Consider the following 27,804-nt stretch of genomic DNA (forward strand, 5'->3'; position numbering starts at 1 on the left):
CAAATTTGAAGTTCATCACTCTTCTGGCTGTTGTTCCAACCATTTCTGTGCTCTTGTCTCGTAGATAAAATGGCTTTGTTTTGTAGAATAATGCTCACTTCTGTATGTGCTTTTCATCAGTGGACCTCAAAGAATTTTACAAAGGAGGTCAGAAGGATCACTAATTGTTCTGATATTTTTCCCCTGTTTTTTTAATTCCTTTGAAATAATTACATGAGAATTGTTCAAAAGATAAATAGGTGAGTTACAAAATTGTTATGGAAATGTGTCCATTAAATAAATGCCTGCTATAGAAAGTCTTTAGGATTGCACCGTAAAGGTGAGTACAAAGAAAGATCTTGGTTCTGAATTATCAGACATCTGTATAATTTGGGCTTTTGGAGATACACGCTCTTCCTTAGTATGTCTGATTATATTACAAATATCTTTATTTCCACATGTCAGGAGTATCAGAATCTGACCTGGCCTTCACCTTCAAAATGTTAACTCTGTCATTTAACTGAGATTGCAGGTCTTTTCTGTTATCTCCTTGTTGTAAGTAATCCATAAAGAAGTGACTTTTGATCGGTTATTAGTCTGTTGGGCTGGAAACCAGTAAATGCAAATTGGAAAGATAAAGTAAACAGCTCAGATTGCCAGACAAAATCTGTTCTCTTTACTTTATCTTCCCAATTTGCATTTATGGGTTTCCGGATTGCCAGGGACAGTCTGGTCCCTTTGCCTCACTCTGGTGGTACAAAGGGGTTGAAAGCTGCCTGGATTGCTTGAGCAGAGAGGTGCTTCTGCTTAAGGGAATGCATAGCAGGCTCCTACTCTGTTCCCTTGTCCCTGCACTGAAATAGGGGGTAAGTGTTGGGAGAGAAGGCTTGTGGCTGAAGCGTTGTTGCATCTTGATATTATCAGCAGAAATGGAGGGTTCTTTGGCTGCTCTGAATTATACTGGAGCCTGAGAATCAGGGAGCCAAATTCTTTCATCCTGTGGGGCGTTCCTCCCACAGGCATCACCGCAGAGAATCTGACCTAATCACTTTCTGTACATATTGTGGATTAGTTCGGGAATTTCTGGGGAAAATTTGTGTTTGGAACTACTAATTGCCTTTTTTCCAGACTTTCATCATTCACATTTTATCACATGATGTTACACAAGTGACAATGATGCTTATCCACCTTACTAAAGTGCTCTGAGATCTACTGGCAAAACTTGTACACTTTGTTTTATTTTCTGTTACAATTATCAATACAATTTTACTGATAAATAGTGGAGAGATTCAAAGGGGAAAAGGAATTATGAAAAAACCCACTATTCATAGATTCATAGATATTAAGGTCAGAAGGGACCATTATGATCATCTAGTCCGACCTCCTGCACAACACAGGCCACAGACTCTCACCCACCCACTCCTGCGAAAAACCTCTCACTTATGTCTGAGCTACTGAAGTCCTCAAATTGTGGTTTAAAGACTTTAAGGAGCAGAGAATCCTCCAGCAAGTGACCCATGCCCCATGCTACAGAGGAAGGCGAAAAACCTCCAGGGCCTCTTCCAATCTGCCCTGGAGGAAAATTCCTTCCTGACCTCAAATATGGCGATCAGCTAAACCCTGAGCATATGGGCAAGATTCACCAGCCAGTTACCCAAGAAGGAGTTTTCTGTAGTAACTCAGATCCCACCCCATCTAACATCCCATCACAGGCCATTAGGCCTATTTACCATGAATATTTAAGTGTGAATCCTCAAATTGGGGGGGGAAAAACTACCAAATTAGGTACTAAAAATAGTAGGGAAAGAGAATACAGTATGGAGGGCTGTAAAATGTGTTATCAACACAGGCTATATACTATGCTACTTCACTATCTCTTTTCAGGGTTCATAGCATACAGGATTTATGAATCTGAATAGCAATTATTTTTAATATCTGATTTGTTGGAAGCTGTTTATAGTGAACTCCTGCTATAGTAATTCTGTCTATCGAGAAGCAGAACAAGAAGTCAAGTATTTCAATCTCATAATCTTATTTATGGCAACCCTCAATTTATAGAGACAGATTCAACCCTAAATTATACCATATTAACCCCATAGATAGAATGTATGTTGTTTGGATTTAACAGAACACAAAACTGAGTTGAAGGTGGTTCTGGAATATTCATAGAATTGGGCTCCATGTAACAAGTTGTACTCTTAACAACTTGAAATGCTGCCCAATGTACAGAGGGCAAAAAGCATCCCCAGGTGCCAAATATATCTGCTTTGAAGAGTCAGCATTCTAGTGGAATGACAGTGCTTCAAAAGAACGTCACTGTGATTCTGTGTTGTTCTGAGACTGTAATGGGAATCGGCTTAGAAAGGATTAGAGAGCATGCCTGCTTGGCTTAGATTGTATGTTCTCCTAACTATCTGACAAATTGTAGGTTAAATTCTGGTTTCTCAACAAAGCATGACGCTAACGAACATCCCTAAAATGCTAACTTTCTGCCTCCTCTAGTGTGTGAATTTTGTACCATGTGTTAACGATGAATAGTAAGGAAAAATATAAACATGGGCTTTACAGTAACTGCTTCATTAAGTTAATAGAAAAGAGCATATTTGCAGATAAATACCCTAAACTCTTCTCAGTTGCTGTGCTTTCTAATATGCTTGTTCTTGGAGAAGGAGCCTTGAATAAATGTAACATGAGGTTTCACATTGTTTCTGAGGGTGGCGGATGGGAATCTAAATCCCTGTTCAGTGAGAGCAGTATGACTTTTATTACAGGATACCAAGCAAGTACAACAGTGACAGCTATTGGATATTGCTTGCTCCTTGAACCTGAGCAGTAAATCTGCTTGGCAGTGGCTCTTAAACTTGTGTTTTGCTCATTTGGGTGGTTTGGTTCCCCCCCCCCCCCCCCCCCCCGGGTCACTATAAATTGTTCCACCTGATTTACTTGAATTTTAGAATGTTGTCCCCTCTTCCCTTCTCTGTTTCCCATGTATGGGATGGGGGTGAAGAGAGAATGATATCTTGCGTGGGAATTATCCCATGATCAAAGAATATAGATAGGGGAAGAAGTCAGCGATTATGTTTAACCAGGGTGGATAAAAATCAAAGATTTTTTTTTTAATTTAAAAAATTGGATTTTTTAAAATTTAAATTTGACTCTTTTGATAAAATGCTTTTTGAGGAAAAAACCTATCTAAAGATATCTTTGAGCTATAATGTATCTTAATTTAAAACTATCTCATCATGGAATAGGGATTATAAATTCTAATTCTATAGTATGAGACAATATATTCATGTAATGTTTAAGAAAAGTTTTGTAAATGAGTTCCAATAGTTCATAGATTAGGGACCCAATTTTATGGGGTTCCAGGGGCTTCTGTATAGATTATTTAGGTTAATCTTTCTATCTACCCAGTGGGATTCAGTGCTCAGTCTAGAAGATACCATCAGAGATGCTTAGTTTTGGAGTTCTCAAACTGTGGATTTGTGTCTCCAGACATAACATGCTTGTTAACAGCAAAAATATTTTTAAATAAATAATATATAGAGGTGAGAAATAACAGATCTCAACCCTATTGTTCCTCTGCAAATTTGTGTACACAGAGTCAATCCCTTACCTCTCTCTAAAAGTGCAAAGTTTCAAAAAGTTCAATAAATAGAAGATTGTTGGGGCAGACTAGATCTGGACAAGGAGAAGAAGTCTGGAGATAAATGTGAGAAGGGAGGGACAGGCAGTAGAAATAGAAGTGAAACTGTTTGAGCTGCATATTCCAGAAGTCTTGAGGTCTTTTTGAGTGTAGCCTTCATTGATTTGAGATCTACCATACCATTCTCTCAATAGAAGGGAAAACCTATAATGGCAGCAGGCCATAAGAGACCCAGTTTGGGAATAAGAACCATTCAAGAAATATGTTTGCTGATGATGTTTTAAAGAAAGTCACAACAGTGAACTGGTGGAAGTCACCTAAGCACTTGGATTCAGAGACTGTTGAAGTGATAACCTCACTTTTAACAGCAGTAGCTGCTTCTGCTGGTGTAGAAAGAATATTTTCTTCCTTTGGACTAATTCATTCCAAATTGAGAAATCGTTTGGGACCTGGAAAAGCAGAAAAGCTTGTTTTTCTTTGCCAGATTATGAACAAACAGGAAAATGAAGGTGAAAATGACTGAGTTAGCTGCAGAAGCCATATTTTAAATTTTCTCATGTTGACCTGGATGACCTAGTCGATTTAATTTTTTTTAATATTTCATTTAACTATTTTAGTTTAAAACAATTTTAACAAAAACAAACCTGATTTTAAAAAATGTTTAAATTCAAAAATTCATATGCTTGTTTTGTTAAAATATTATATTTTGAAGAAAAAAATCCAGAATACATAACATTTTTGTTTTAGTAAAATAAAACAATTTAAATGTCTGTCTGATGTTCTCCTCCTAATATAGCATGGCAAGAAAATCCTCCAAATATTAATGATTAACCTGTTGAATTGGAGATAGTTCACCTCCCAATGACTTCATAAATATCTGCTTCATTTACCTTTGGTAAATGAAATAAAGGATTTTGTCCTATCCTGTAAGGCACTGACAGAAAGGGAGTGTAATGTGGCCATTTAAAGTATGTCTGCACTGCAGCTGGGAGCATGCCTCCCAGCCTGGGTAGACAGACACTGGCTAGCTGCGCATGAGCTAGAGCGCCAAAGCGTGGATACCGTGTCTCAGACTACCCAAACAGTCTTTCATTTTCTGATATAGCTGTAAAACTAATCTGAAAAGTTTTCAAAATAAATCACTTTAAAAATGTATAGTGTGTACCTTCTAAAAATGAAACCTACATCTATCAAAGTTGTGAAGAATACGTATTAAGGTTATAACAATCAACAAGAATACACTTTTATGTAGAAATCCATGATTAAATCGAGTCTTCCTGACAGTGATTTAAATTGTGATTTAAATCAAATTCACCCCGTGTTTAACCCATAGTATCTGTTCCCAGCTGGCTTTCTTCTCAGAGGGGACAGTGATGAAAGCCTGAGCCGTCTGCTGTTCCAGTTACAAGCTTAACTGATAAGGTAGCCAATTCACTGATAATACTATTTAAATAGCAGTGAATGATTAAAGTAGCAGAATTTGGATTCTGTGTAAATATAGTAGTGTGGAAACCGCTGATAAACTATTCAAAAATGAGTGCAATAAAGTAATATAAATGTCACATAGCAACAAAAAAGACACTATGCTCTAATATTGTTCCTCTGGAGAGGGAGATAATACCAGTGTTTCATTTGGTCCAGGGTTATATAATTTTCCTCATATGCTTTTGCCAGCCTTGTCTTTTTAAAAAAACATTAAACAACTAAGGCCAAATTCAGCCCTACAGTAAACAGATGTATCTTATATTGACGTAAATGAGTGCACCTGCTGATTCGGAGGTTGCTTTTGGTCCATAGTCAAGGATTCTTTGACTTTTAATTCTGAATAATGCTATTCTGAGTATGGGAATGTACAGAAATATTCATCTTTGCACAAATGGCCGGTCTGAGACCCCCTGAGTGCCTGAATCCCTGCCTTAGATGATCTCTGTCCCTGCTAAAGGGTTACCCCAGAGATCATTTTGGCAAAACCCAAAGGGCTTTGAGCTGAAGAGCAGGCATTATCGCATTCTCTTATTGCAGAAGGTGGCATGTATTGGTGTGAGTGTTAATGTTATGAACCTGCTGGTGTGTTTAAAAGTTTTTTTTAATTTAAAGCTCTACATTTTTTATTTTTTTTAATGATTGAAGCAACTAGTAACAATGGAAAGCTGCATTATTACTGTGGTGTCACTGGAAGTCCTGAATGTTTAATTGAGAATCCCGAGCTAGATTCAATATTACCTGTCGCTTGTTTGAATCCAGCACTGATCAGTAGAGATCATTGTTCTTTGCCACCTGGCTAGCCTGAGAAATGAATTGTGGGGTCTCAGTCCATTTCTAGTAGATGAACGTTGCATTACAGCATCCACTGAGTTATCTGCCTCCTTTCTTGCTAGTGAAATTGCCTGGGTTTGGAGATAGGGAGGGTCTTTCAAGGGTGACGAATTGATTGGCTGTGTGGGGAAGCAGGTAGTGCTGCTTCCTATGCTGTATCTGTTTTATGGGTAAACTGAAGTTCTGGCTGAAGATTCCATTCACTAGCGCTAAATTTTTTTTAATGTAAAAACAAAAGAAATGGGAGGAGTTATTCCCTGTGAAGGTGAAAACATGGGAGACTAGCAAAAACCTGTTTATCTAAAATATTAAAGATCCAGAACAGCTTCTGAAATAGTAACTAATAGTTTTCTTGTTGTTAGTTTTCTGGTGCCCCTTCTTCGGGCTCCTTTGCAAAGTGTGTATTTGAGCTTGAGGTTCAGAGTGCCTGGAGATAAGACAGACATGCTAACTCCACTTAAAACAGCACGCCAAAAATAGCAGTGTGGACGTTGCAGCACTGACAGTGGTTTAGGCTGACCACCCAAGTCCAAGCCTGTTCAGCTCCTGGGTCCGAGCTGAAGTGGGTAGCCTGAGACACAGTATCCACGCTTTGGCGCTCTAGCTCATGCGCAGCTAGCCAGTGTCTGTCTATCCAGCCTGGGAGGCGTGCTTCCAGCTGCAGTGCAGACATACTTTAAATGGCCACATTACACTCCCTTTCTGTCAGTGCCTTACAGGATAGGACAAAATCCTTTCTTTTTTACTGTTGAATGTGTTTAAAATGTATTTAGTGACATTCAGTGATTCCAAAAACATTTCCAACTCTAGAGGCCTGGATCCTGTGTGTGCAGGCTGTCACGAAGGCAGTCACTTGCCTGGGCGATGTGAGCAGAGTCTTTTATTAGATATCATCTGATTTGGCATGTTGTAATGTGCTATGCCAAATCATATGCTGTATGAGTCTCATGCAGGGAGAGAGGCTGACCAAGAACTTCGTTTGGTTTCAGAACGATTTCTGAATTAAAGATTCTGTATTTGTTTGCTCAAAGGTGACCTGGAGAGGAAAGGAGAAATTGGGAATGTGCCTAAACATGGCCTGATGTGCCAATATGGCCTGAGAGGCTTGTATTTTTTTTTTTAAAGGGGTGGGTGGGTTGTGTGTGTGGGCTTCTGCTTGCTTTTATGTTAGAAGTTCAGGTCTTGTTTGCTGTAGATCTCTCTCTAGTGACTGGAGAGCTGTAGAAAGTCTCATCGTGAGACAAAGTTGAGCCGTTTGAAGGGGAAGTGGTTTTGAGTAAGACTGTTTAAAACTCTGGGGTTTTTAACACTTTTATTTAACTCCATTGCATACTTGCATGGATGTCTTTGCCAAATACTTAATACACGTGCCCTCTCTGGGTATGTCTACATTAGAAAAATAAGTTCACCAGGGAGAGGGGGCAGCTGAGCTCTAGTTGCCAGGCTTTCTTGTCAATTTCACAGCTCCTGCCATGGAATTGACAAGACAGTCCAACTGCCAATGTGAGGGACCCAGTGTCTACACAGACACTGCGTTGCCTTAACTACACCAACATAAGCCTTACGGCTCTCATGCAGATGGAGTTATTATGTTGGTGTAGCAGGGCACTTACATCGGCAGGAGGAAGACTGTAGTGTAGAAACTAAATAATTAGGTCGATGTAAGCTGCATTATGTCTACCTAACTCTGTAGTGTAGACCAGTCCTCAGTTGAAGCGAGACCTTGGACTACATTGTGAGATAGTAGCTCCCCTCTCTACCTCCTCCCACCCACCCATTCTCCATGTAAGACGCCTTACTGCAAAACTAGAGAAGACAAGACTTGCCAGTCTTGACATTTCAAGTGCAATTTCTCCTTTGCTTTTCAGGCCTTCAGTATATGTCATAAAGCAGCAACGCCCCTTCCCCCCCCCCCCCCCCCCAACAAATGCAGATGAAACTTAAAATCTTTTGTACCTTTAGGGCTGACTTGTGGTATCTGGTGTTCTCTTTTATGTGTTTTAGAGGTTTATTAATTAGGATATTAATTGTCATCCGACTGCAACTTGACAGATAAACTGAATCCAAATTGATAGTTTTTCTCCATTTTTTTTCCTCTGTGCAGAAATAAGTGATTATCTATAAAACCTCAATTGATTGGCTGCTTTGTTGTAAAAGTTGATTTTTATCTTTAAAAAAGGTTGCTTAACTATTATGTTACCTAAGCATCAGGTATGGAATATGTTGACTCTAGAACAAGTTCAAAGTCTGGCAGGATCAAGAGAAATTAATGTATTTTTTTTTAGAATAAAAGGTGCTTGGCTATCCAAGGGACGAGCGCAATATAAATCTTGGTAGACGGGAAATTTATCCCTTCATCTTTTTGAGGTAGATGGATGGAATTCCACGCTGTCCCAAGTACATACCCATGTGAGCACACTAACTCAATTAGAGCTAACGCAAGTGTGTCTAACCCAAGCTGGGAATTGCACCAGTGTAAATATATGTACATAGCCTATTCTGAAAGAATAGATGTCTTGGTTAGAAAATCTCACATTCAGTACTATTGCGGCTGCATTGCAGAAGGGTGCAATGATTCTGGTTAGTATGTAGCTGATTGCTCTGGGATCCTTCAAAGTGAAAGGTACTCTAGAAATGTAAGTTATTTTATAAAACTGGGCCCTTTAACTTGAGCCCTACACATACTGCACTGTTGAAATGCTGCCACCTTTAGGGTGGAGGTGCTAGCTAGTGCTGCCGGAGGGAGTGTTGAACAGCCACACTAGGGGCGAGACCTGGACCTTGCACAAAGTGCACCATAGGATCCTTAAGGTATCTGCAGGTATATTTGAGTATTATTATGTTATCCTCCAAAAGGGACCTCCAGAGTAAACTGTGTGGTACTGCAAAGGGCTGCATTGACCCTGCTTGATTGCAACCAGAGACTTCAGAGAGTGTCAGTGTTTGGCAAGAGGATTTGCTCACTAAGCCACCCAGAAGGTGAACTGCTGTGGGGGAGAGGGTCTTTTAGCAAAAGAGGAAGTCTTCCTTTTGGTTCTCCTGCAGCATCTTCTACTGTACCAGCCTCCTCTGGGGTCCGCGTGCTGCCATTGTATTTCTGAAGAGACAGTAGAATAGAAGAGTTCCTATGTGAATATCCTCTGTATAACCATCCAGTTTTCACTTCTAAACAGATTTCTAGACTAGTGTGATAGGAAGAAAGTCTCATACACTAAAAGAAAAGGAGTACTTGTGGCACCTTAGAGACTAACCAATTTATTTGAGCATGAGCTTTCGTGAGCTACAGCTCACTTCATCGGACGCATACTGTGGAAACTGCAGAAGACATTATATACACAGAGACCATGAAACAACTCTGAAACATCTCATACACTGCAATCCTGTCTGGCTGTCCAGCTAGCTGGGTGCATCCAAAGCCAGCTAGTTTTGTTGCTGGGTTTTTTTCTTTAGTTGTCACTTGGTTCTTTAGTTTGCTGAATTGGGGATGGATTGTTTTGCTCAAATCTTCTATCTGATAGATGTTTGCTTAAGAGCCAATTCCTATGGCCTATCCTTGTGTTTAGTGTCTGGCTTCCCAGCTGATTTTGCTGGCAGCTTCTGGCTGTAACTCAAGCTGCAGTGTCTGACAGGCTGTTTTCCATCCTTCTGGGCACTTCTTCCTTTTGGTACCTTCTTAGATGTAACTCTTGTGTATTGGGGAATTTAGAAATGCCTTCAGAGATAAAACTTTAAGGTAGCCAACTTCTGTTGGTTGGTTCCTCTCTAAGGGAACAGAGAACATCTCAAAAGATGTTTCCATCCCTCTAGTACTTGCTTTTTGAATCTTTTTGACTGAACTGAATGCGACTCCCAATGTGTAAGGCTACCCAGCACAGGTTTCCGAGAACTGAGAGAGGCCAGTTGAGTCATCCGTTTCCTTAGTTTAACAGATGGGCTGTCTGAGGAGAGCCTGACAAACTATCATGTTCACTTTGAATTGATGCTGCTATTTTACATCTAACTCTCTTCCCCTCACACTTTGGCAGTCTAACCAAAAGAACCTATTAGTTTGTTTCTCCCATAAGCATATAACCTTCAGGTGTTAAGTAGTGCAGGAGTCTCAGCCGTCTTTCTTCTCTAGGCCTCACACTGTTTCTGGCTTTTTGGTGGATTCTTCCATTGTGTTCAGATGTGTGCTACAATAGTGGGAGGCCAGGCAAGAGATACTGCTGTATTCTAATAAAGCGTTTCTGAAAGAAGTGTAATACAGTGACTAGACAGCATGTGGTTAGGAAACCAGGAGACCTGTGTTCCATCTCAGGCGTTGCCACTGACTTGCCATGTGACCTTGGGTGAGGTGATTAACAACTGTTCCTCACTCTCCTCCTCTTGCCTCACAGGAATACTTGTGGCTTAAATTTGTAAAGTGATTTGAGATCTTTGCCTGAGAGGTGCTGTAGAATGGCAAAATAGTAGTAGTAATTACACTTGGCAGAATAGTCATTCAGTGCCTTAATATTCAAATGCATCGACCAATGTTTGTTTCAGGTTTTTCTATTTAAATTTTCAGACAATACTGTATATAAGTAGATTTTATCATTAAACTAAACTATACCCACTTTTGAGTAAACTTTGTACACTGTTTTGGGGACAATGGAGCCACGGTTAACATGTTTAGCAGGCTGTTGTGACTTGAGACTGTCACAAATTGTCTTGTCACCACACCCTCTGTCCTGCGCCAACTACACCTGATGAGCACATGACAAGTAGCGACAAAGTTTGTCATTGTCTTGTGCTTGCTTAACCTTCGTTTGTGATGTTCCCTGTAGCTTAGATCGGGTCTTGCCAACCTATGTGACACATGTTGTGGCAAAAGGAAAAAACCTTCAGCTTCTTCTAGCTAAATCCTTTAGGGATCACCTTTCTACCAGCCATTGGGACTCTGCTGTCTGTTGATACGGTTAGCTCCTTGTCTATGCATATAGCTCCAATCTTGACGGCTTTACTTTGTATTTATCTGTAATGGCCATATAAAATGAGTGACTCTTAATTTTCTTTTTAATTGCAGGAAACATAAAATGTTGCAGAATTCCTCCCTTTACTGCTAATTGGGGTTTTCTAAAACATCGATGTCATTAGTCTTTATTTGTCATGTAAATAATTTTTGACAAAAGTGAGGGAGCGACAAATTTGTATGGAATGTAGATAGATGTTACTGTTATGGGAATACCTAAAACAAGCTGCTTCTAGAAGTAAAGATGTGTTAGCAGTAAACATCTATAAGAAATAGAAATAAATATATATATATCTGTTTTGGGAATTTAGCTTGAGTTTTTTCCCTTCTAACCCCCTCCACTTGCAAATGTTCAGTCATTCACTTTAAACAGCAATTGTGGTTAAGCACACAGCCTAGGGAAAAATACAACACTTCAGTACATGAGACACTCCTCAATCCAACAGACCTATTCCCAAAAATCTCCTGAGTAGGAACTCTGACTAGGAGTGAAACTTCACTTATTCCAGTATAAGACTGCTCTGTTGGTGGAATTCACTTGCAAATCACAACCAAGGGAAGGTAGTTATATTTAACGTGACATTGGAGTTATCCCCATTAATGTGTCTGATTTGTCACAAATCCAAAAAGAAAAAAGAGAACTTTATCTGTGGAACTCCCAGGCATATGAGGTGCACTGCTCTCTAGCTCCTTCCTATAGAGTTTGGGAGTTCAGGTCATCAGAGAATTGTCAGTGGTGTGTAACTTGCTCTAATGTGACAATTTTTGGTTTTCCGTGCCCGCTCCTGCCTGCCATCTATTGCTAAACAGCCCAGATGCTGTCATTCCCTAGGCTTCTGCTTGTATTGATGCATGGTATAAAAGTTCCAACACATCGTCTTAACACGTCTCAATTCTTTTAAGGGTCAGTCACGTTCACTGACTGTATCTCACCTGTATAACTAGAAACTCTTTCCTGAGTTCTCCACAATGTTGCTCATTTTGTAACAGTAACTACCTGCTCAAGATCTTGCTCCGTTACATCACACCTTTGCCTCTGCCGAGGTCCCTTGCGGCCTCTTGTTTCTGTACCTCAAGACCCTGTATGTATCTGAGGGCAAAACCAGCCACAACCTTTCTGGCAAAAACCAGTGCCTAGCCTCTTACTTTAATAAAACTTCCTCCCTCTCATGCCAATGATATGAGGGTTATGCCTCTGGATATTGAAAGCACCTCTGTTACTGTTCTTTGCTCTAGTTAAAATGCCTGATAAATTCTTTGCCTGTGAACTCTGGTTTCACCTTCTGTTGAGGCCTGTCAGTTTTATTCACTTCATGATCAGTCAGCTGTTTATAAAATAACTCTTCCCCTCCCGCCCCCCGTGTGTACCAGGCCTCTGCTTCCACTTCTTCTTTTCAGCTGAATGATGTTCTGCATTAATAGTCTAACATCACTTAAAAAGTAGCCCAAAACTAGCCAAATATTTTTATTGGGCTTCTAGCCCAAAAGTAGCCCAATCCATTTATTGAAATGAAGTGTTTTTTTTATTAACACGTTGGTCTATATATCAAATAACAAATGAAAGCTTTCTTTAGATACCTAGTTCAGAACTGATTTTTTTTTAAAAAAGCATTAATCAAAACATTTTAAAACAACATTATATATTTCAAATGGACTACCATCATTGAATGTAATGTCCATTATTCTTGGGCATGATATTTTCTGAGATCTTTCTAATCCATCATGAAAGAATTGTTCAGAGTTCCTATTGATTGGATTGAATAAGATCAAGTTCAGCAAAAGTCCCTTTCTCTGCTGTTCTACAGTGGCCTTGCTTCTGATCAGCATGAGACCTGTGCATCCCTGAATCACAAACTCTGGACTTCCATCTTTACTGGATATGTGACTGGCCCTCCCTAATGTTATCACTCACAATTGGGCTATGTTTTTCTCTCCAGACCTTGCTACATCTCACTCAGTCAGAAAGGAAGGATGTTCTTTATAGTCACACAGGCCTAGGAGTCCAGAGACCTTAGTTCTATCCCATGTGTTGCTATAGGCTTCCTGTGTGACTTTAAACAAGTCACTTAACATCTGTGCCTCAATTTTTCCTCATTTAAAATGGGAGAATGCCTGTGTCTTAGGAAAATGAGGCTAAATTCATTTATGTTTGTAAGGTGCTTTGAGATCCTTGAATCCAAGTGTTATAAAGTGCAAAGTATTATCCCCACCACCAGTGCCAGGTATAATCCCGCATCCTCTTTCCATACTCTTTTCTGCCAGAATTACCGAGCTATGAATTGGCTAGGTTGTAAGGGAAACCTACCTACCAATGTTGTTTGCTAGAAAGTGGCTTCTAGGACTTGCTGGGATTTCAAACAGCCTTAGAATAAGACATGTCTTAGCAAACTCTTCGCTCTTCCCCTGATCTTGGTGTTTGATAGTGACTGCTCCTGAAACGCTGTGTAAAATAGTCTCCCAGACCCTTCCACAGAGACACTTTTCATCTTTCCTTCTCTTCTTTTTGCAGTTAGCTTCAAAGTTTCAAGGCCACATGATGCTCACAGAACATACTTCAGTCTGTAAGGTCAGGTGAGAGAGAATTGAGTACACGGCTACTACAACCTCCGTATTCGTGGTATTTGAGGCTATGGCTACACTACAGATTAACAGGTATCAGAGGGGTAGCCGTGTTAGTCTGTATCAGCAAAAACAGTGAGGAGTCCTTGTGGCACCTTAGAGACTAACAAATTTATTTGGGCATAAGCTTTTGTGGGCTAAAACCCACTTCATCAGATACATGGAGTGGAAAATAAAGAGGCAGGTATAAATACACAGCACACGAAAAGATGGGAGTTGCTTTACCAAGTGGGGGTTCAGTGCTAACAAGTCAATTCAATTAAGGTGAAAGTGGGCTATTCTCAACAGTTGACAAGAAGGGGTGAATACCAAGGGAGGAGAAATCATTTTTGTAGTGCTAATGAGGCCACTTTAATCAAGGTGGCCCACTTCAAACAGTTGACAAGAAGGTGTAAGTATCAGCAGGGGGAAATTAGATTAAGTTGACTAGGTTATGTTGCTCAGGGATATGAATTAGCCACCTCCCTGATCTGACATAAGTGCTGGTGTGGACAGCACTGGGTTGGTGGGAGAGCTTTTCTCGCCGACATAGCTACCGCTGCTCGCGGGGGCTGGAGTAATTAAGCCGACGGGAGAGCTCGCTCCTGTCAGCTTAGAGCAGCTACACAAAGAGCTTATAGCGGTGCAGCTGTATCAATGCAGCTATAAGCTCTCTAGTGTAGCCATAGCCCAGGTTTTTAAAATAAACCCCACCTATTCCTTTTCCCCTTTAAGTAGAAGCCACACATTCTTTCAGATTCATGATGTGGGGTGATCCCAAAGGCTGAGTGCTGTCCCACACTGGCTAGCTGTATCTCTAGTATATCCATCTATCTTAGAACAAGACAGTCTTACAGGGGTGTCTTGTTCTAAAATGTATTAATCGTGGGTTTTTTTTAATGGTAGTACCTAAAGACTAGCCAAATCAGGGCTTCATTGTGACAGGCACTGTACAAGAACAGCAGTGGACAGTTCTTGCTCGGAAGAGCCTACAGTCTAAATTGTCAAGGCAAGACAAAGGATAGAGAAAAGGCATGTTAGTTTCATTATTATTGTTCGGGGCAGAGGGACATATGTCTGGGATTAGCTAAACAAAGACAAAGGGAAGGGCAAAGAGTGAGGGGGACCCTCAAAATATACTTTGTGAGGGGTAGTGGGTGAGCTGCACTACCTCTGCACCACATGCAGATGAAGAGAATTCCTGCAGTACTTTGCAGTATTAATAAAAAATAGACTACTCTTATCTTGTTTCATAAAAGTATCGGCACTTTGGCAATCCTGCTAACATCAAACAAAATCTTGTTAACAGTCCCAAGACAGCTGATCTAAGCATCCTGATTGCAACAGGATGTGTGGCTCCATAACCCCATAGTAAAAAGCATGTCAACATCAACTCATGACTAGGAGAAATCCAACCTGTCTCACTTCTAGATAAAAATGCAGAGGTAATTTACTAAAATGATGCATCCTGGAAGGAGGTTTTTGAGGTTCTCTTTAGAGCAGCAGTGAGATGCCAGGATAGCATAGCCAGGCAAACTAACAACGGAACCATTAATTTCTGGTTTGGGTCACAAGTAGTGACATGGGTCTGCTTGTCTCTGCCTAAATCCTAGCAGACCCACATGACAAAAGCACCACCTCCTGTGACTGGGGAGCTGAGGTGGAGGAGAAGTCTAAAGGTATGTCTACACTGCAACTAGACACCCGTTTACTGGCACATGCCAGTTGGCTTGGGCTGCAGGACTGTTTGATTGCAATGTAGACTTCTGGGCTCAGGCTGGAGACCAGGCTCTAGGACCCTAAGAGTTGGGAGGGTCCCAGAGCTCGGGCTACAGCCCAAGCCAAAATGTCAACCCCACAGTTAATTAGGCCTGAGCTCATGAACCCAGATCAGCTGGCTTGGGCCTGCCATGGGTATCTAATTGCAGTGTAGACATACCCTAAGGCACCTGGAAGAGAAGTTGCTTGCCTGCTGAGTAGAAATCCAGGAGCCCCCTGCTTTCTTGGAGTGGCAGACCAAGGTCCCAGGGAGAATTGGTGAGACAGTTTGGGTATTTCCATCCAGTTATATACAGCAAAAATAAAACTCTGTTCTTACCTTGTTTTAAAAACTAGCTGGTGTTTCTAGAGTTAAAAAGTCAAGAGTATGTCTGACAGCTGTTATTTGTGTAATTCATTAATGTGAATGTAAAAAATGGAGAACTAAAAAAACTTCCAGTCACTAACTCTGTGACCATGGCTATATGGCTAGTTCTATTATGTGGCTTTCTATGAGCAGTTAACCAGCTCCTCAAATATAGCATGCACCCGCCTTTAGTACACACATTGCTAGACTACTAGCCCCGCCTTGTAAAATACATTCCAAGGGTCAGATATGAATGGTGTGTTTCATTAGGTTTTATACTGGTTGCTAGCCAATCCCTTTATTGAAATGTGTTACACGCACACCCCTCATTTATTTACTTCTCTGATCCCAAGGTGCCCTTTTGACAATGGATTGAAAGATCAGTGTGATGCTTAGCTTGGTAGGAGTTGTGTAAAGTTTCCATGTAACTCCCTCCAGGATAAAACACCTAATCAGTTTCCAGGTATATCTTCTTTGCATATTACATTTCGCAGACATGGAAATTTAGGTCAGTGTCTACTGAATGGCTTTAAATAGAGCTGCAGAAGGAGGGGGTGAGGGAGAGGAGAGTACTGCTGTTTTTGACAGTTTAAGTGCAGTTATACACTGAGAAACTAATGCACCTTTTACTCAATACAGTTCTTCTCTGTGGCTGAATTCAGCAGATAAGACTTTAAATGCACAGAAAGACTGTAATTCTATTATACCTGCAGAGCCAACACAGCTCCACAAGGGAGTTGGATTCTATTCCTGCTTATGTATCAACAAAATTGTCACCAAATCCTGCCCTTGGTGATACTTCAGAAACCCCATTCAGAGCAATAAGGGCAAAGTTGGATCTGTAGAATCTATTACTAATGATTTTTTGTACCTGTTGCTGGCCATGTAATGGTCACAGTGTTGGGTTTTGACCTATAAGGCCCTAAATTCCTTGGGACTTGCCTGCTTGAGAGACCGTGTCTCTCCCTATGCCATGCTGCCACAGCTGTGGTCAGCAGACACCTTTGAGCTTGACTGCCCTCTTCCCCCCCATCTTGCCTCTATAAAGTGGCTGCTGGCAGAGCTTTCTCTCTAAGGACTTTCCTGCTAATTATCTGCCCATAATGGGTTGACATTCTGGGCATGCTGTAAATCCTCATCTGGTGAAGAGCTGAGGCAGCTGACGGTAGAATTTCAATGTAGTGAGGAAGTATGATAGGGTCATCGTAAGATGCATTGGTCACACAACTGATAAGATGATGTCTGACGGGAAGATGTGCTGTTACTTCAATCAGTTTTTATTTGTCTTTAAATGTGCCAAAGTTGCCCTGAGCTTTTTGTGAAGAGAATGTATAAAACCAAAATCTAAATAAATCTACTTATCTGCAAGAACAGAAGAACACTTAAATTTTAAATTGCATACTTAGTGCACATGGCTGGCAGTTTAAAAAAATATATTCTTATTCACAAACTGTCCATGTTTGTCTACAGATTTAGACACACATTCTTCTACATCTGCCATGCCACTTTAATAACTCTTCAGTATAGAAGACTTTTTCCAGGGAATCATCAATATGGACTCTGATGCTCCTCGTTGCATTATTGTAGGTGGCTCCACCCCTTAGCTGGCTGCTAGGCTTTCAACCTTACTTTGTAAACAGCCTTGCTGTAAAGAGCCATGTCTGGAAGCCCCTTCCAGGTATTAAAGTGTGCATCTGTAGCTGGTATTATTTAGTAGTAAGCTGAGAGAGTTCTCTGTGGTTCATGCTTAGAAAGCTTTGGCGAGGTCCAAGAGTGTGTGGTGGTAGCGGGGGTCGGCTGGTAGGAGAGTCTCTGCTGAGTGCAAAAAGAATAACAACCATGTTGTGGGTAGTGCTACCCACTAACGCTATGAATATCTATGCAGATCTGGACAAGGGTGGTCTAAACAGAGTACGTACTAGGTAAAACGAAACTGTCCTTTTACGTTGGATGTTAGGTGTGTGAATTAGATCTACCAGCTATACATCTAGCCATTTGAGGGAGGATCATGTTCAGTGTAAATATACGTTTAAGTAATTGGTTTCTCTGATTTGACTATTGTTATAAATTAATTTCTGACAAATCTAGATTTACTGGTATGGAAATTATTTGATGATAGGATTATAGATCAGATCCAAGATCTTATTGTCAGCTAAGAGAAGACTTAATCTTTTAATGGCCCCTGTTATGATCACCCACTTTTCATTGAAGGTTGACCTTTCTGCATTCAGAGTGGCCAGATCGCTCTTGTGTTTGGGAGTGTGTATCTGTCCAGAAAATAGTAGTGTTGATATTTTTTTTTTCTCGGGGCGGGGTGGCGGGGCGAAATGTGGACATTAAAACAATACTTCTGGATTCCTAACTCTGTTTTTCTTAAAGTTGCAGGAGTTATTACTGCTGACTTTCTGTCGGGATTAGTGCACTGGGGAGCAGACACCTGGGGATCTGTGGAGCTGCCCATAGTTGGAAAGGTTTGAGACTCTGAATTTTTAAAATTTCAAATAAAATCACTTTGGGGGAAGCTGCCATCACCTTAAATGTGCTATGCACTATATAGGAACTTGTCTCTTTCTGTCTTGTCTTATCTCTCCTCCTGGTTTGGCCGACTTGTTGTCCTCCTCACCCTCTCTTTATCCTATGCTAATTAGTCTGGTATATTGGCGGTAGAGCTATGACATACAGTGTTAAACTTCTTCTAGACTGATAAAAGCTAGGAAGTTTGAGGTGACTGTCTGTCTTTCTAATGTGCTCTATTCCGATTGGGAGTATTAACAAGCAGAAGTAACAGTAGGCTAAGAATAAGCATCCCTGTTCCCAGATCTGCTGTTGCCTAGCTATGTGACCTTTAACAAGTCATTTGACTTCTGTGCTTCTCCCCCATCTGTAAAATTGTGATAATGTATATCCACCCTTATAAAGCACTTTGAGATGGAAACTGCTAGGTATGTGTTAACAATATTAATACATTGCTTAAAAATGCAAAAACTGGGCTGAAATATAAGCATTGTATGAAGATTTGCAAGTGTAAAGCAACAGATGGATGAATTATTTCAAATGCTACTTCTAAAAGCTTGAACCTTTAATTCCTAGGTTCATGGTAGTATGGAAGCCCTTGTATCACTCTTTGGTTTGATGCTTTCATTCTGTTTCTGGTCCATTCATTCTTAGGAGTAATGGCCTGGCACTTCTGGCTTTGTTCTTTCAGGCTTTCATCAGACCTTTTAGAGAACATCACATTGACCCCACAGCAATTACTAGACATGATTTTATAGAGACCAATGGAGATAACTGCATGATGACACTAGTGCCATTGGCAAACATGGCCTACAAGTTTGTTTCTCTTTCTCCAGGTAAGCTATTAGCAGTGACTATGTATATGGATTTAGAATCTTCATTTCTGGATAAATTGAATAAGTGCTTGCCCTTGTGTGGGGAAGGGATTAAAAATTGAATCGGTGATGCATGTCAACAGCTCTAAGTTTTGTTGGAAGCAGATGTTTGGAGGAGAGGGGGAAAAAATTTCCACTATTTGATAATGGGTGATTAACTTCTCCCATGCCAAGGATCTCCCATTTTCAGGAAAGTGTCCTACTGAAGAGTTCAGTAAAGAAACCTTAGAATATAAATTCTGCAGAAGAACTAGCATCTCAGTCTTTCCCAAAGGACTTTTAAACTCAGGCAATTAAGGAAGAAAGTTTAAGATTTAAAAACCAGTGAAATTTTCTATTTTGCAGAAGTAGTTCAGTAAATGTAAAGACTAATAATGCAGCATTACATTCTCCTATTTAATTGTACAACAGTCAGTAAATCCATAGCTCAGGTTCCCACTATCCATTAGACTGAATTTATTTTGCCTAATTTGATGTGGTGCATACTAGTCTTGCAATCCTATTACTTTGTGGCATTTCAGAATGTCATATGGGATGAGTTGTTCATGACTCAGCAGCTCTGCTGTCACAATCTATTGCTGAAGCAATTTGGTCATGGGCCTTGTTAACATCTGAAGTGTCAGCAACTGCTAGAATAGTGTCAGAATTGAGGGGCAACTTCTAAACAGGGCAGGTATGATTAGAAACTGTCTGGTAGGAATCTGCTTCAATAAAATAAAAGAAAGAGTCTGGTTTTTTTATGCTTTTTCATTTATTTGTTTGTTTAATTAATTTATTTGCAGAAGCACTGTACCAAACATGCCCTTGGGAGTGTTATGTCTTTGCCCTGGCTATCTTTGTAACCTTGACAAACCAGATTCACAAATGGTCTCATACGTACTTTGGTCTTCCTTGCTGGGTCATCTTTCTGCAGGACTGGCATGTTATCCTGCCACGGAAACACCATCGAATCCATCATGTGTCTCCCCATGAGACTTATTTTTGTATTACCACAGGTAAAGTAACTATATATTCCTGGACCGAGCTTTTTTTCACTGAACCAGAAAGCATACATGTGGCAAGAATGTAGTCTGATTGCATGTATGTTACTGTTTAGCAGTCTATAAAATGTGGATGACATTATGTGCCACAACTTGCAGTATGTTTAGCTTTTACTGTACAATTCAACTGAGGCTCTTCACTTGGTATTGTTACATAAATAAGAAAAATCCCAATCCCACAAAGAAGAATCAGGCTTCTGATTGGCTGAAAATCAGTAACTTTCTATAGCTGACTTCAGGTCAGTGATGCTGGGGCTTGGGAAAGGTCAAGCAATTTGATCTCACATGCAAATTAGTGCATCTTTATTTAGTGCAGTGAATTCTGTGAAAGCTTCTATTCTCATACAAAGGGAATGATTTTATTTTCTTAATCTGCACTGGCTCTCTCTTTGAATGTTAGTTTCCAAAACAAGTTTTTAGACTTCTGAAATTCATGGCCATAATGAGAGAATTTCCAAATGCTTCTAACAAAGGCATTCAGAACATGTGTAACTTCTTTATCAAGGTTTTTTTTGGCTTCTGATTCCCTTGGATCATGATATTCACCTCAACTAAAGTCATTCTGGTTATGTCCATTTTGCAGATGGGCAGGCTAAACCACAGAGTGCTCATAACTTGCTAAAGATCACACAGTGAGTGATAGCACTGCTGGAAATAAAATTCTAGATTCCTGACTCCATCTCCTGCTCTGACAAATGGACTGTGAAATAAAGATCTATAGATTTGTATTAGTCATGCAGTACTGTGTGCCCTGTGTAAAGCTTTATAACTTGTTCCTGTCATCTGTCAGAAAACCATCTCCTAGGCTAGCATTTGTTTCATTTCTATTTCAGCTTCTTTAGCCCACTCCCTGGTACTTTAGGTACGACTATGCTGCTAGCTGGGTCCTCTTTTGATCTATCCGGCCTTTCATACTTACACTGAAGTCTGGATTTCACCTAACATCAAAATGTGAAGCAAAGCAAATGGTTTGCTCCTAATCATTGTCAGAACGAAATGCAGTGCGACTGAGACAGTATGGTAGGGTGACAAGAACAGAGGATTGGGATTTAGGATTGAGCTAGTCACTTGACTGACTGTGCCTCCAACAGCAAGCTTCTGTGAAGAACTTTGAGCTGTTCATACGGAAAGCTCTAAATGAGCAAAAACTATGATAAAAAGTATTAATCCCATTCCCTCTTCTCCAGCCCACTTTCATTTCACATCAAGGTAATATGATGGATTGCTTCACTGAATAAAGTGTAGGTATGCAAGGGCTTTTGGATCCCTAACCACAGTGGTCTTAGTTCAGAATAATGGGGAAACCCCCAGCCTTTGAGATGTAAAGCTCTGTGTGTGTGTGTGAAGTGCTAATAGATACTGAGGCATGAACTGCACTTTAAAAGCAGCCTTGCTTGTTAGTGTCATTGGACAAGACTTCAAATCCTGAGAGTGTACACTGCTTCAGAGCTGACCCCATGTACATAAGTGTCTGCCCTTGTATCTTGCCAGGAGTGTGTCAGATAACTGAGCACACAGACTCTTAATGGAACTTCTAATGCTAAAGCTTCCAGGCTGACTATTGGGATTCCTTCCGAGACTTTTCCACTTGGCTTACCAGAGCATGTCATCCAGTTCTGAGAGAACACTTTATCCAGTTCTCTGGAATCCAAAAAATTGGTTTGAATCCAGACTTATCACTGAGGTCTCTTTGTTGGCATTTCATACAGTTATACCTGAGGTGATCAGGTTTAGGTGAGGGGGATGAGCTAAAATGCACCACAACTCCCATGTACATAGGTATATAATCTGATTTATAATTATTCTAAAACAGACTAACACATGCGCATTACATTCTGCATTGTATCACATGCTTTGATTGACCTCCTAATTTTGTGAACCAATCCCTGTATTGATCTTAAGCTATCCATATACTATAAAGTATGCGTTTTTCACACAATGCACTGTCAACCTGTGGAACTCCTTGCCAGAGAATGTTGTGAAGGCCAAGACTATAACAGGGCTCAAAAAAGAACTAGATAAATTCATGGAGGATAGGTCCATCGATGGCTATTAGCTAGGATGGTCAGGGGTGGTGTCCCTAGCCTCTGTTTGCCAGAAGCTGGGAATGGGTGACAGGGGATGGATCACTTGATGATTACCTGCTCTGTTCATTCCCTCTGGAGCACCTGGCATTGGCCACTGTCGGAAGACAGGATACTGGGCTAGATGGACCTTTAGTCTGACCCAGTATGGCCGTTCTTATGCTAGGAAGCAAAGCTGCAAGCTTATCACCTTTACTATTATTATTATTTATCTACTAGCTACATATTATTTACAAGGCCACTTGTGAATTCATGCTGTCTGTTGTTAACCTCTGTTTCCTTACATTGTTCATGCAAAGCCTTCAACTGTCACATTTAGAAGTTTGGGAAGGATGGGTCCATTCCCAAAGGGTGCTGGCAGCATTGCTCTGATGAGACTTTACTTGCCTTCCAGAAGGGGTGAGGTGTACAGAGAGGGAGGGTTGCTAGCAGGAGACCTAGTAAATGCTGACCCCTGGGTACAGGTTCTGGATCGTTAGCCTGCAGACTGACTTGGTGGGCAAGAGACCTGCTTGGTAGAGAGGAGATGGTGCACCAGTGCCCCGTGCTGAAGTGACCCTGAAAGTGTCCTTGTCTTATTTTGGGATCAACGGGTGCCACTTTAATGTTTGAATCCTGTGATGGGCATATACACAGCATGAAAATCTCACCAGCCTGAATCGGTTTGCTCTTACGTACCACATCTATAGGAATGCTTTGCCCTGACCTGACAAAGCTGGCTGTGGGGCAGCTCCTCTGGAAGCCTCTCAGTTCCTCTCCTCATCCTGCCTCCCATCCAGCTCACTTTTTGCATTCTCACCGGCCTTTCCTGCTTGCTCTGTCTCTTGCCCAATAGCCCTTGCATGTCCACGCACCTGTGCTTCTCTTTGGTTTCCTCCTCTCCGCCTGCTGCTGCTTTCCCTGCACTCATCAACTCCTGGGGGAAGAAAATTTGAGAGTGAGTATTCCGTCTGGTGGGTGCAATATTATGTACTTGAGCCAGTTTTCAGAAGCATGGATTCACTGGTGTGACTAACCTAAATGCCTCTGTGCAGGAAAAGATGGATTTAAGGTTTTCAGAGCTGTTCTCAATTGGTAGTATGTGGGTTGGTTTAAAATACAGTATCAGGAAAGAATTGTAACTATCCTGATTAAGATTATGAAGGTGACACACCAAGTGCTCTTGAGTCTTGCATATTGCATGCTAAAACAAAGTCTGAACTGTTGTTTTAGAATTTAAACTTTATACTGAGCACTGCATGTTATTTTACTAAGCACATCCAAGGCATCCCAATACTTTAGGTAAAATACTTCAGGTGCTCTAATCTCCTGAGTGTATGCGGAGGACATTAATATTACTTAATTTATTGCAACTCTGGGCTCTTAAGATTAAGCTATTTCTCTACACCTTTTAAAATTAGACATAAGGTTGCCTAACAAATCTACCACTGAGCAAGTCTCATGATAAAAGCATAATCCCAAATGAAACTCATTATAGTCTAACCAAATATCTGGAAGCAAAGGTGTGCTACAAGCCCCTCCCTTTTAAATCAAGAGGAGCACAGCTCAAACATTCTTGATTGCATCTGTGGCAGTATTGCATGAGGAGAGGCAGGGTCTGAGATAGCCAAGATCCACGCTACTTACTGTTATAGGCTAATACCAACACTTTGACCATTGCCTGGAAACTTTTTGATGGCTACTTCAGATACTAGAACACTGGAGTTAGGTGCTCCCTTTGTGATGCTTTTCTTAGTAAACACAGTGGCCCCATGCTGTTAGCTTCAGTTTCCAAATGATGTCAACATGTATCCCATCTAGAACACACAACAGTATCTAATAAGGTGACAAAAGCACAGATAATAGGACATAGTGTACAGTGTGATTAGAATTTATTTTCTGAGTTACCATGTTTAGACAGATATGAGTTAATGTGTTTTAAAAGCTGGAGCTGCCCTAGTTAAGCATGCAGTTTTCCCTACCACTCCCCTGGCTGTGCCACTGAAAACAAGGAATTAATATAAAGCCTATTTAGCTATGGCTGGAGCAACATATACTGGATCTTACAAAATCTGATGAGTTAATAAATCTGTCTAAATGTCAGTGACCAGTTATCTTGTTTTTGCAACCGTGTGCTAGTGCACAGGAACCAGAAAGGGAAACCATCTGAACAAAAAGTGAAACTGACGGGTCTGAATGAAGGGCAATTTGTAATCTGTATAACTAGCTAGAAATTTTAAAACAGAAATATCTAAATTCAAAGTGTTTTTTCTCTCTTTTACCCTGATAGGGTCTCCTTTAGCTTTGTATAGTGGCCATTCTTCACTGTTTGCCCATAACGCACTACCGCTGAACTTTTCTGTGACACATTTTTGTTTGATATTTAAAGTGAATAACACTCTTAAGTAGGGAAGAAAAGCAATGCAAACTTGCATTTCTACTGCTATGGTTTAAGCTAATGCTCGATACTTTTTTCTCCCCCCCGGGGTCTTTCAGGTTGGCTGAACTATCCATTAGAGAAGATTGGATTTTGGAGACGTTTGGAGAATATTATCCAAGGAGTGACTGGGCAAAAGCCTAGAGCAGATGACATGAAGTGGGCCCAGAAAGTTAAATAAAACTCTTACCAGCCTTCTACAGTTCTTATCTTTGTTGCCAACCTTTTAAAAAAAAAAAAAAAAAAAAAAGCCATCAGCCAAATGCAAGACTTGCAAAGAAATAACAGACTAAAGCACAAGCTAAAAAGTGCTAACATCGACTGCAATTAAAAACTCATTCTTCTTCAAACAATACTTGAAATGCGAATGGTTACTTTTCCGTTTGTACTGAGCACCTTTCTTTAGCCATGTCTGCTGATGTCTTAGAAAATATTTCATCACTGAGTCTCATAAAAACCATCAGGTGAGCCAGAGAGGAAGACGACGCACCATCACTTCTAATACATTGGTGGCACAGTAAACATGTGTTGTATCAACATTATTTAACTTTTAAAAGTAGCTTGTTGTCTAAGACCAATATGGAGAATAGTGAAGATAACTTGTCACGGCATTTCAAGAAATCCCATCCAGATATGCTGCATGAAAACAGCATGTCAGAGTGATGGAAGCCAATAAAATTGTCACAGTTTGTGCGTTTAGTGGTTGATAAATCTGTCAGTTCCATCTTTGCTATTGTGTTAAGTCTTGTTAACGTGGTGTGGAGCAGACTTTGAAATCTTGACTCGATCAATGGGCAAAGAATTCTTAAGTGTTTTCAGTTTCCCTTAAAAAAAAATCTGTTCAAATTTTCATGAGGAATTTGAACCAACCACTTCTGTATAAGCATTCAATTTTACATTAATAAATGTCTGAGTATCTGGAGGGCACGCTGTATGTGTACCCCACATGCTTGCATTAATTGATTCAGAGTGCTCACTGATGGGATCTTGCCGGTATGTGTTTCCTGTTCCAATAATCAATGTTTAAAGTAGGTGTAGCACTTGGCACATCTGCAAATCGTTCTCTTTTGAGAGCAAAAGACATCAGATTTTGTGTCTTTAGCACGGAAATGTTAATGGTGTTTTTTTAAGGTGCTTGTTGGTTTCTGTAAATAATATAAAGCCTTAATCTATTCTGGTGTAACATGGAATAATATTTTAACGTGATGTTCTAAATGTATATAATTTATAACAGCAGTTAGATAATACTAATCACATTTGTTAAGTCTTGTTGCAGTTCTTCATTTATTTGATGGTATAAAATCACACTTTGTCCTCAACACTTAATCTGAAATATCTAGCATTCACAGGATTAATGCATGAGTCCCCCAGCAGTCTGGGGGGTGGGGGTGGGGGTTGGTGACTGTAAACCTGGCCTTTCCTTTGCTCATACTATAGCAGTGTATTTTACTCTTTCAGTATATAAGCATCTGACATTATAACAAAGGACTATTCCAGTTTCTACCACCCTACAGAAAAGCTTTACACCCAGATCCTACTAGTGAGCTCTACGTAGGGCAGGGGTGAGCAACCTTTTTGGCCTGAGGGCCACATCTGGGTATGGAAATTGTATGGCGGGCCATGAATGCTTATGTAATTGAGGGTTGGGGTGTGGGAGGGGGTGAGGGCTCCAGCTGGGGGTGCGGGCTCTTGGGTGGGGTTGGGGATGAGGGATTGGGGGTGCAGTAGGGTGTTCCAGGCTGGGACTGAGGGGTTTGGAAGGTGGTAGGGGGATCAGGGCTGGAGCAGGGGTTGGGGCATGGGAGGGGGGGTCAGGGGTGCAGGCTCTGGGATGCGCTTACCTCAAGCAGCTCCTAGAAGCAGTGGCATGTCCACCTTCTGGCTCCTATTTGGAGGAGTGGCCAGGCAGCTCTGTGCACTGCCCCGTCTGCATGCATCACCCCTGCAGCTCCCATTGGCCACGGTTCCTGGCCAATGGAAGCTGCGGGGACAGCATTTGGAGTGGGGCCAGCGTGTGGAGCCCCCTGGCTGCCACTACACACAGAAGTCGGACGGGGGGACACGCCACTGTTTCCAGGAGCTGCGCGGAGTGGGGCAAGCCCATGACCCTGCTCCCTGGCTGGAGCGGGGCAAGCCCCAGACCCTACGCTCCAGCAGGAGCTCAAGGGCTGGATTAAAACATCTGGAGGGCTGGATGCAGCCCCCGGGCCGTAGTTTGCCCACCCCTGACATAGGGAGGACCCCTACCCCTGGGCTGAATGCCTGAGAGGAATGCCCTTAAATTGCTACATTTCTGTTCCTAGCAGTCCCTCACTCAAGTGAAGCAGATTAGCATAGTAGCTATTTTTTTCCCTTTCTTCCAGGGGTTCTCAAATTGGGGGTTGGGACCCCCTCAGGGAGTCATAGGGGAGGTTGCAAGTTGTCAACCTCCACCCCAAACCCCGCTTGCCTCCGGCATTTATAATGGTGGTAGATATTTTTAAAAGTGTGTTTAATTTATTAGGGGGAGTCGCACTCAAAGGCTTGCTGTGTGAAAGGGGTCTCCAGTAAAAAAAAGTTTGAGACCCACTGCTTTCTTCCAAGAAATGAACTGTTGTGAAATAGATTGAGTGTTTTGATTCTTTTCTTTCCCAGTTGTAAACTCTCTGTACCTCAATATAAAATTGGTACACTTAATTTTGGGGTGGTGAATAAGTTGCATTGGCTTTAAAGTTTGTCACTTTAATAGGAAGGTACATTTTCAAGGTTAAGTATTAGGTCATGTGTAAATCGTGGTGTATGCATAGCCTTGGTCTAAGAATTCTGGCCATGTTTTGATTTTGAGTCTAAATTTTTGAATATCATGACCTACGCTTTTCAAAATGGCTCAGGATGTGGCAGTTCCCTTCTGTTCTCAGTGAGAGGTGCTGAGCTCTGAAAATGTGGTCCTAGAGATTCGTGTTGCAGTCGGTGCCTTGTTTTTAAGCTTTTCAGGTTCTGTATTCTAACAAGCTAATGAAAACCTGTCTTTCCCCCTCCCCCTCCATAAAATGCGATTATCTGCCTGCTCCAAATTCTTCAGTCAGTGTAACCATGCAAAAGTGTGGGTCTTTTTAAATAGACTTGGGTGAGAACACCCCCCCACTTTGGCTCCTTTACTCCTGATAGAAGGGCCAGAGTAGTGTAAAAAGGCCCTAAAAGACCAGCATCCAGACTGGGGGAGGTTTCCCCCAGTACAG

At 41.1% G+C, this 27,804-nt stretch overlaps 1 protein-coding gene and 1 long non-coding RNA gene across 2 annotated transcripts in view; one reads left to right on the forward strand and one right to left on the reverse strand.

The window, feature by feature from the left end:
• LOC102930562 (plasmanylethanolamine desaturase) overlaps window positions 1-25,850 on the forward strand; it is a 32,942-nt gene extending 7,092 nt beyond the window's left edge. The window contains exons 3-6 of the mRNA XM_037915422.2: window positions 18,037-18,128; window positions 18,863-19,007; window positions 19,829-20,041; window positions 24,646-25,850. Coding sequence (XP_037771350.1) covers window positions 18,037-18,128; window positions 18,863-19,007; window positions 19,829-20,041; window positions 24,646-24,767 — 572 coding nt within the window. The 3' untranslated portion in view covers window positions 24,768-25,850. The remainder of the gene's footprint in view (window positions 1-18,036; window positions 18,129-18,862; window positions 19,008-19,828; window positions 20,042-24,645) is intronic.
• Window positions 7,881-24,649, reverse strand: LOC119567908. Its single transcript, XR_005227830.2, has 3 exons — window positions 23,797-24,649; window positions 23,025-23,086; window positions 7,881-9,038 (listed from the first exon to the last, which is right to left on the reverse strand). It is a non-coding gene; the product is annotated as an uncharacterized LOC119567908 (long non-coding RNA).
• Window positions 25,851-27,804: the final 1,954 nt, after the last annotated feature.

Source organism: Chelonia mydas, chromosome 13, assembly GCF_015237465.2.
Source record: "Chelonia mydas isolate rCheMyd1 chromosome 13, rCheMyd1.pri.v2, whole genome shotgun sequence".
Lineage (NCBI taxonomy): Eukaryota > Metazoa > Chordata > Testudines > Cheloniidae > Chelonia > Chelonia mydas.